The following is a 10435-nucleotide window of genomic DNA, read 5'->3' on the forward strand; positions in this document are numbered from 1 at the left end:
CAGCTAGTTGTGCTCTTCTGTGATCCCAGCAACTGCCCATTCAGAATGAAAGTAAGTCAGCCAAATGTGTGAGCATGTGTTACTGAAGGTAGTAACTAGAAGTAACTTCCTATCTCAGCTAAGTTTAAACCCGAGGCTCGCAGCTGTTGCAGAAATATGACCTTTAAGCAGCCAAAGTGGTTAAATTGCTGTACAGAGGGAAACTATGTAAACAGGTCACCGGCTTTTGTATAGTTGCAGCTGTTGATGTAACTACTTGGTGTGGAAAAAGAATAGCAAATCTTGTTTTGTTTGGCACAGCAAGATGTTTGCATTTTGAAATGGGGTATGAAGTTAACGGGACTAAACTGCATGATATAAATAAAAAGTGTGCAACTGCTGAAATATAGTTCAGAGGTATGTACCGGTCTTTTCTACACCTCCATGTTTCTAAACACGCAGTGATGGTTTAAAACAGCAAAGTGCTTTTATTATGGCCAAGCTGCCCTTCAGACTAGTGGCTTTAATTCATATTTACATATTGATGATGCTGTTAATTACGACATTAAAACCATTATGAATTAATGATTAACTGCTGTTAATTCCTTCCAGCTAAATATTTGCCATGTTGAGTGTGTTATGGAGACCATAAAATGGTTCCCAAACAGACTGTGGGGCAGAGATTAATGTGCTGGGAAGAACAAGGGAAACTTTTCAGGCCAAAAAGTGCTGGACAGGGCTGAGAGGAAAATTTCTGCTGTTAAGCTGCAGTGGGGCAAGAGAAAGTCGTGCAGACATTAAGCATAGCAGAGGGAAAGGTGGTAACACTAGAATGCCAAATGGAGTCCAACTGTATCTAAATATGCTGAGAAATATTACATCTTCATCTGTTAAAGCCTGCTCACTTGTGTTGTTGATGTACAAAAGTAACTGGGAGGACACGGAATGCCTTGCAGTGGAAATCAAAGCTGTTGCTTTTCTAAATGATGTTTGGTACAAGCAGTCTCTCTAGCTTTGCTCTAGCCTAAATCCTAAAATCTGTAATGGACTGAATTGTGGATTTTTGTCATATCAGCAAGGTCTAAAGTGCAGATGTTGAGCAAAAAGAGGATCCAACACACACCAGAGGTACGCTTAGTTAAGGAATACTCTGTACCAATCTCTCTCCCTATCAAACCTTCTCTGGTTTCTCAGCTCTGAGTGGCAAAAGCACGAGCTGCATCCTTCCTGGACTTTGGATGTTTGTGACCAAATTGGATGGCAGTTGGGTTTTGCGAATACATAGTCTTTTGGTGAAATACAGGCCCATTTTTGGCTTCACACCAAACCTAGTGGTGCCTCAGATGAGGTGTTACTCATTTCAGAATTTGTGTGGAACAGAGACTGAGAGGGAAGCGACCAACGAGTACCATGAATCCTCAACCTGAGCAGCTGGGGGGTGCTTTGCCACAGCAGCAAAGGGCAGGATAGACCCTTTCTGTCTGTGTGCATATATGTGTTGGTGTGATGCTCACATGTCCCTTTACAAACTCTTGGATTTTGCCTTCTGTGTTTTTTAGGGTCAGGAGTTGACTATCCGTCAGATTGCTCTTCTTGGCTTCAGAGACTTGGTCTTGCTAAAAGTAAAGTTGGAAGAAATTCTTCCTCTGGTCCAGACAAAGCTCCCAGCTTCCATTATCCAGATGCTGTTAATTCTGCAGGTGGGGAGCCTCTGCTCTTCTTCGTCTGACTCCACTTGGGTATCTTGACCTCATTAAACTAATACAAACCCTGGAAAGGAGAGTGGGGAGGACAGAGGGTGTGATGAAGGGGAAGTGATGTGTGCTTATTTGGGAGCGGTAAATGTAGAAATGAGAGCCGAATTTGAATGTCCTGAGCTTTCCTGGGAACAGGTAAGGATGTTGCTGTGAAAGGGCCAGGTTCTGCTCTTTGGTGTTTGTATTTTTCTTGGTACCTCTCCTCCCCAGCTAGGAACAGTCTCAGAACTCTTTTTACACATAAATTTTCATCTCCCAGCTTCTCTGAATGCCTCTTTGTGCCCTAGTTCTCCTGGTTTCTCAGCTTTGCAATGACAGGGAAAGTCTCCATCACAGCGGATTGTGGAATTTGAATGAGCTGTGGCTGCTGACTGCCCGACGCTGGCCCCTTGACTGGCTGGGAAGTTGAGCAGTGCCCAGGACAGAAGGAATACCTTTTGGCAGCAGGCAAAATGCTATACATCTTCCAAAGGCCTCTCCCAAGAGACCCAGACCTTCATGAAGACTATCTTCTTTATCCAGACCTCAAGAGAATAGTTTCCAAGCATGCCAAATACAGCCAAGTATACCAGCTGTTTTATCTTTTTATATCACCCAGCCTGACAGTCCTGCAAAATACCATATTACAGGTGGCTGTTTCGGTTTCTCTCACTTTTATTTCTTTTCCGATATACCTTATAATGAGTGATGGGGAATGAAATTTTCTGAAGTACAATTGCAAAGTGGCTAAGCTGGTATTTCTGTATGAGTTCTCGCTGTTCTGATGTTCCCAGTGACCCAGACTGTAATAGCAGGAGATACTAAAGTGCTAGCTCAATTTCCCTGAAATATTTTAGTAAAAGAATCTTGAGGGCAAAGAGGGTCTCAAAGTGACACATTTGAGAAAGAAAAGCTTATTGAGGCTTTGCAGGAAGTTAAGTCTGTGAACAGTTTCTGAAATGACTGTTAAATTGGTTAGCTGAACTACAGAGAGTGCTTTTCCTGCAGTCCTGCCTAGGAAAAGAGCAGTGCTTTGCCCAAGTGTGTTAAGGCTTTTCTACAAAGAGACGTTTCCTGGTAGAACTGCCCTGGTATAATTGTATCACTGTAGTTACGCTGTGTAAATCCTCAGTGTGAGCGTACCTTGTACCTTCCTATCCCTTGGTCAGAAAAAAGACAGCTAGCTGCTCGATGTCTGTAGGGTTATGGCTATGACTTGAACAAGGAGGTTGACCTGAATGAACCTCCACTTGGGCTTATCAGCTGTGCTCCTCCAAATGGTCTACTGATATGTTTGGGATATTCCAGTGCAGAGCTATTTGACAGACCCCAGGCTTTACTCAAAAACCTTACTCAAAACTATGTAAGGGTAATGTTGACTTTTTATATTTGAATTTCAGAGTGTCCATGAGCCTACTGGCCCCAGTGAGGGCTACCTACAGCTGGAAGAACTGGTCAAGCAGGTGGTATCACCGTACTTGGGTTTGTGTGAGGATCACAGCTTCTCTGGTAGCACCTGCTTGCTTGGTAAGACATGCAGATCATACAGAACTCTTGTTGGGGTACACAGGTGGGTTAACGTGAGGCAGTGCATATCTGTGCTAGAAAAGGAGACAGTGCATGACTCCATGAGGGACAGAAAAGAAAGGCTAAAACACCCTTGAGAACATCCTGATTAATATGTTTCTGAATGTAGATTTTTGTGACGGGCCTTTTATTTTCCATGACCAAGTGAACTATTACTGCTCTACTACTGCACACACACACACACGTGCCAAGTCTCCCCTCTCTCTGGAGATGGGCTGGATTTTAAAAATCCCGGCTCCACGCCTGATGTACTGCTCTCACCCCAGTGAGAGACTGCACCCAGTCCTTTGCTGCCTGCTCTCTGTCCCTGCTTGCTAGCCCGCTTTGGCTGCCTGGATTCCCACCCTCACTGCTGCATCAGCCAGCCTTCGCAAACAGCAAAACTGTTGGACGCTCATTCTGAGGGATTACAGGGTTTTTTGCATGGACTCTTCCTTCCATCTGAGGACTGTGTTTAAAAAAAAAAAAAAAATCTGTGTTTAAACTGTGGATAAATGAGTCTAGGTGAGAGAACTGGCATTTCACTTCAGGAAGGGGATGCTTATAGTGGAAAACTTCTCCACGCATGATCCAGGAGCTCTGCTTACACCCGTGGCCAGCCAGATGAGATTGGCTCGCTAAGAAATGGGCATAATGATACTGATTTGATAGTCAAGAAGACTTAAATAGAACAAGTGAAGAAAGCTCCAGTCTCCCTCTGTTTTTATAAGCTTTAGCTTTTGCTTTGATGCAAATTGTAGCAAGCTGGAGACACACAACTTGTCTTGTACTACACCTTAGCAGCACAGGGGAAAAGATGGTCTTGTGGTAGAAGGACTTTTCAGGACTCAGATGATCTGTGCCTGTAACAAACTCATGGCATCACTTTAGGCAAACTATGGCTCAGGGGTTTTGTTCTTGTAGTTGTTGGGCAATTAAATATCTTTTACGCAAGTGAACATGGTTGTACAGCTCAGCATTGATTTGCAGACCTGATCCTGAGGCTAAATCTAGACCACATTCCCCTGTTGAAGTTGAGCTTTGGCAAATTTGATTGTTTTGCTGTTTATGGACATCTGCGTGCTGCTGGGATAGTTTGAAAGGTACCTGCCTGACCTGTACTGAAGTTTCTAGCCATCCTGGATTTCCACCAGCTGAACAAGGCATTAGTGTCATTAAAAAAAAAAAAATTCACACAAACTGACCTTGTAAAGTTTATGTGCCTTAAAATCATTGTATTTACTTTGATTTTACCTGTCATTTATTTGTGTGTATTTCCAAGGTGGCCTTTTGCCCCTGCTCTACCCTGTGCTGAGCGGGAGGAAGGAAAGAACTTGTGTTTGCATTACATGACATTGACAGCAGAGCAGCACTTTTCTGCAAATAATCTTGGTATTTTCAAAGTGCTGCTGTGGTGGTGGTTTCTTTTCCTTAACTTTCCCTTACCTCCCATTTCTAATCAAACTTCTTTCTCTTCCTCTCTCCCTCTTTCTGTCACCTTTTTGCTTTCTCAGAACCAGTTTCTTCTCTCACTGGGCAGCCTGTAATGACAATGAAGCCCAGTAGGTTCCCTGTAGTAGCTCTTTGGAAACGCACTGTTGGGCTTTGGGTACGCTTGCATTCTCAACACAAGCTGTGGAGGCCAAACTGCCCTCTGGACTGGAGCCTTCAAGATGAACAAGTGTTGAGAATGTGACTGAAGGTGTCTGATCACAGCTGTGAATACACATAAGGCTTCAGCCTGCAAGGCTGCTGTATCTTAAACTTGATTTAAAGTGAGAGAGGAGTGCAGCAGGGATAGGTGTGAAAGGGGACAGGACAGCTCACCGAGGGGATTCGTAGAGGGCAGCATCCCCACTTGCTCTTCTGTTACCACCCTTCTTGCTTTGCCCATGTAAATTAGCCATAACCTGCATTGTAAGGATGGAGTATGCTGAAGGGATCCAGTTGTCCAAGAAACAATTTTTAAATTGGGAATAGGGAAGAAGATAAAACATTCACCCTATTCCCCCCATGTATTAAACCTAACACCACTGCTGATTTCAGTTTGCTTGCAAAAAATCCCTTAAAAACTCCTCCCAGTTTACGTTCCTGGCCACAATGCACCAAAATAGAAATAAAATTTCTAGTTAAATTATGCATGACAACTCCCTTCTTAAGAAACTATTTTTTGTGGCCAAGAAAGTAAAGGGGGAAAAGTAAAGCAATAAATGAATGTTCAGTGTTTAGCCTAATTTTTACCTGATTCTCATCATGAAGAATTTTAATTTTGTTGCACAAAAATAATGTGTGGATATTTTTTCCTCAAAAGAGTCAGGTCCCAATGCCCTCCAACACTACAGCTTGCTGTGGCTTGAGCTGCAGATGGCACCTAAAGAGTATATTTACCGTAACCAGCCTCAAAAATTATTTGCACATACTCTTAAGCACAAAATGAACCATTTTGAATGAATGTATTACTGGCAGCAGTGGGGTGAAGTGTTGTCATAGCTTGGCTGCTGCCAGTGGTGGAGTTTTGGCTGCTCACCCATTCCTCCCTGCAACAATATAGAGTTTGTTTTCTGCTTTTCTTCCTCATGCAAGCTTCCAAAACTCTTTTATAACCTTCAGTGACGAGTGCTTTGCTTTGCATTTTGTTACTCTCTCTCTTATGCTCTGCAGTCTTGGTGGAAGTATTTTATATGGTTTAAAGGCTTCCGACTTTATGAAACGAGACCCTGCACTTCAAGGAAGTTGGTGAGAAACAGAGAGACAGGTAGGGAATAGCTTTATCAGCTGCTTCGGGGATAGACCACATGAGGTGTTTAACACCACATGGCAATGCTGTATGGCAGTGGAAGACAACAGGTGAAAAGTAATACTGTCTGATTCAACCTGTTAGGGGAGTGAATTACAGCGAGCCAAGGCACATACTCAGACCCCTGCTTTTCTTAAAGCTTTCAGTGTCAGAATTGAAATGGTGCTTCATGACACAGGGGCTGGGGCCTGCGCCTTGGGTTTGAGTTTTAAACCAGGCATTTTTCCCCCTTAACATTTTTGCTGAGCAGATCGTAGACCCTACACCCATCAATTCTGTGTCACCGTCTTCACCCGTGCTCCACAAGTACTGCCTTCCTCATCTGCGCCTTTCCTCCCGCGCTCTTGTGGGCTGTTGCTGTGCACTGTTAAGTGTCTAGCCCCAAATACAGACATGTTTTAAAGTGGATGAAATGTTCTTTTTCTTGCATAATCTTTAAAAAATACAGTGGGATAATGCTAGCAGAACCGCCTTTCTCTAGGCAGCTGGAGAGGCAGCGCAATGTAAGCGTCAGGAATTTCATGTTGACACCAGCTAATGGTATCTCCTGAGAGAAATTTTCCAGAGAAAGGGATGGCAACTCAGGTCCTCACTGAATGTTTCTTTGGGGACTTGTGCCACTTTAGTGTCACTGATTGTAGTGAACCTGCACGTGAGAGCTCCTACTCGGTCGTCATCCCCCTGGGTAAGAGAGGAGACCATCAGGATGCTGAAGAAAGTCCCTTTGCTGCACTCGTTACTTTTTGGCTCACTTCTCTCGCAGGCAGCAGCACTGTTGCCTTACAGGAGGACGGGAGGTGTCTCCTTACCGGGGGAGAGCCAGACCTCCTTTCCAAATCCCCAGCAGTATGAACTAATGAGCACCTGACTGTTCCCTGGTGGTAACAAGTTGGGACACTCTGTGGCTGCACGCTGAGTCCTCTCTGTTCCCTGAGGCCAGCCTAGCGGTTCAGGCGATGCTTTGTCTGTGCCCTATTGACTGTTCCTGCTTCCTTTTTCTCTTCCAGAGAGACGGTACTCCAGATCCCGTCCTAAGACTGGTGTACTGAATTATTCATCTCACGTGGTGACGAGCCGGCAGCCCAGCGAGATGGCCCTGACTCCACTGACAGAGCAGGAGGGTGAGGCTTACCTGGAGAAATGTGGTAGCATCCGTCGCCACACTGTTGCCAATGCTCACTCAGATATTCAGCTCCTGGCAATGGCCTCCATGATGCACACAGGAATGGTGATTGAGGAGTCAGACAGTACCGACAAATGCCTCCTCCTGCAGCCCAGTTTTAGCCACAGGCAGTGCTCCAGTGAGCCCAGTATTGCTGATGGGCCAGAGGGAGTCATGGCAGCAGGTAGGCAGGACCCTGCAGAGCTGAACTGCATGTCAGTCAGCTAGAAGAAGTCTTGCTGAAGAGAGAACTGTATGCAGTAAGCTGGACAAAGTGTCGTGTCATCCCTGCTGGGAAAAAAGAGAAAAATTCGAGTTTTGCTCATGTCATTGAAATGACCTTGAGGGATCTGACGTCTCTTTGGGAATGCTCTCTAGATTTGTTTTTCTTGCCTGTCTGGGATCATTGTTGATGGAGGTACCAAGCTGCTCCCAAATGAGCACTGAGGCCTGCAAAGGGTTTCTGTAAGCTTTCTTCCACTACTAGTGCAAACCCTTTGGCCTCAGGTTTCCTTCTGTTTCTTTGGTTTGATACAAATTAGCGTCTTCCTGCTTTTCTTTATCTTTCCCAGGTTTGTGCTGCTTGTTTGTGCTTTATTCCTGCAGTGGACAGCTCTGTTCTAAATGTTCTCTTTGCTTCTGGCGCTAGGGTAATGATGGCTGAGGACTGCATTTTTCTCTTTTAAAGTTGAACTCAGGGATGAAACCATTTGCATCCTGCAGAAAGATCTGCTCAGGTGGCTTGTGAGAGGAGATCCTTCACTTCACCTCCCATGGATGAAGTCCAAATCCAAACAATCAGACTTTTTTTTCCCCAGACCTGAAGAGAACCGAGTATACATGGAGTCCCAGCTGAGTACTTCATATGTACTTTATTTGGTTCCAGTCATATCTTTGGGGGTGGTGGTGTAAATCGGGTGCAAAGGAGGGGTGCGTGTGTAAATTGGGGGCAAAATATAGTCCTGAGCATCCTGGCATTTGGCATCAATTTGCTCTCAAAATTTCAGTGGTGGTAGGGCTACAATGAAAGGAGAAATCTAAATGGATTCCTTTGGGAAGGAGATGCTGGGCAGAGTCTGCACTTGTGCGGGAGACATAAGGGTGCTTCTCAGCACTGGGCCACCGTGATTCCAGACCAGGAAGTGACGAACAGGATTTCATCCTTGGGCTGCTCTGGTACTTTTAGCACTTGCAGATTTTGTGAGACCAAAGATAACCAGCCGGGTGTAGAAAGGAGTCCTGTCTCAGTAGTGTATTCATGAAGTGCTCCTGACCTCCAGTGGTATCTGACTCAGCGCAGTGTTGCTTTTAAGATAAAGCAAGGGCTCTTTGCAGTCTTTGTTTTTATTTTGAAGATTAGGAGTGGGTCCAGTTTGCAAGTGTGTGTGTCAGGCACTGCAGTCCACAGTGTCTGCTTTGTAGCATCACTTGGTACTCAAATGCTGCTTCTATGGGAACAGAACCAATCTGTTCGAGCGGTCCCCTGGGATACTGTGCTGATGTCTTGCTAAGCAGATTTGCAAGTGTAATTACAGACTTAGAGGTGAACTGAAATGCTGCTTTAAATGTCAAATCCCATTAAAAATATGGATATAACACCACTGCCACTCGAATCTAGTCCCTGTGGTACTGACTGTAAATAAATTTATCTTGACAAGGAAACAGAAGGTTAGGATAAGCCTTCAGGATGTTTTTTTGCATGCTGTGACATTAACTGCAGAATTTACCCTGCTTCTGTTGGACATTAAGCATCTTCTGCTCCACTGACTGCACCAAAAGTACAGCTCTGACCTGTCAGGATTTGGCCTTAGTAGCATGTGCAGCAGAAAGAAAGCAGATTATTATTCAGTAACAAAGCATCAGAAATACCAGCAACCAGCACAAGTCACACTGCCTTTGTAAACAAGGGTGTTGCTTTGTCTCCTGTGGTTTGCAAATGTTGAAAGAGATACTTGAAAGGGCCTGCTTTTTCTTGCAGTCACCTAAGGCACCCTAGCTGTTGGCCTTTGTGGAAATGCCAAGTGTTTTGATCACCAGCTGTACTTACATGTTGAAGAACAGAGATTTAGTTGTGCTGTCTGCCTCCTCCTCAGAGCATGCACAGTCCAGTGGAGGCCAGGAAGATGTGGCTTTAAGCAGTCTTCCCTTCAGATGATTCTAGGATAAATTGCCCTCCTATTCATAAATTGGACTGACCAGGCCAACTTATTTGTTGTCATCTGCCCCAGGGTAGCCATGGATTGTGGTGGAGCTTCAGAATCTCTGTGGTGACATCCAAACCTAGCAGACCATGCTGGTCTCACCTTGGCACGGTCGCTCCAGCATGGGACAGATGATGGCATCCCGCTCAAAAGGAATTTCTTTGGCCCCTTGCAGTGATTTAAAGCCTTCTCTTAGTCACAGTGGGGCATGTGGGGAAGTGATCACCCTGCAGCATTTCAGTTCACTCTTATGAATGCTTTTCTTCTTTCTATTTCTCCTCTAACCCATTTGCCTTCTGTAAATACTCAAACCATTTGGATTAGTGAGCAGCGCCCTCTTTTATGGTGAAAATTAGAATGGTTTATTTATTTCCTGACATATTCTTGGATCATCTCCAGGACTAACAGGAATCCAGTCCTGGTGTTAACTTGAATTTCTTTTGTTTTACATGTATGTATAATTTGAATTATTTGGATTTTGTGTCTGTTACTTTGCAAAAATTTGCACCAAGCCATTCTGAATCATGCACTTCCCCAATTGTTTTGGTTTTTAGGGAGAAATAAAGCTGGTGGCTTTACTTTGTAAACTGAAGTAAACAAAACTTGTTCTGTAAACCACACTGAGCGTCTGGTCATAAGCATCACTTTTACAGCCATGTGAGATGCACAAGCCTCTGCAAGTCCATACCTTTTACAGGCAGACTGGGTGAACCTGGAAGTGGTCGGAAAGCTGCACCCTACAGCTGCCATGATGGCAGTGCGAAGCTGGCACCAAAGGGCTGTAGGGGCAGACCTGGGGGGCAGCGCTGAGTGGTCACTCTCCGCTGAGGATGCTCTCAGCCTGCAGAGGCTCAGTCCCCTGGAAGCGAAGAGCAAAGACTCTGTCCCCAGGCCAGAGTTGCAGCGTGAGAAACACTTGCATTTTGGATACGGGGTTCTGGTCTGGGGTTACACTTCTTCGCCGCTCACCGTGTCACACAGCTGTGACAGGGGC

General features: G+C 44.9%; 1 protein-coding gene across 1 annotated transcript in view; it reads left to right on the forward strand.

Moving 5' to 3' along the window:
* The window catches only part of PRR5L (proline rich 5 like), a 32868-nt gene extending 22764 nt beyond the window's left edge, over nucleotides 1-10104 (forward strand). Inside the window, exons 7-9 of the mRNA XM_050897553.1 lie at nucleotides 1539-1679; nucleotides 3116-3242; nucleotides 7086-10104. Of these exons, the coding sequence (XP_050753510.1) occupies nucleotides 1539-1679; nucleotides 3116-3242; nucleotides 7086-7468 (651 nt within the window). The 3' untranslated portion in view covers nucleotides 7469-10104. The remainder of the gene's footprint in view (nucleotides 1-1538; nucleotides 1680-3115; nucleotides 3243-7085) is intronic.
* The last annotated feature ends 331 nt before the right edge of the window (nucleotides 10105-10435 follow it).

This window comes from Gymnogyps californianus, chromosome 5 (genome assembly GCF_018139145.2).
Source record: "Gymnogyps californianus isolate 813 chromosome 5, ASM1813914v2, whole genome shotgun sequence".
Lineage (NCBI taxonomy): Eukaryota > Metazoa > Chordata > Aves > Accipitriformes > Cathartidae > Gymnogyps > Gymnogyps californianus.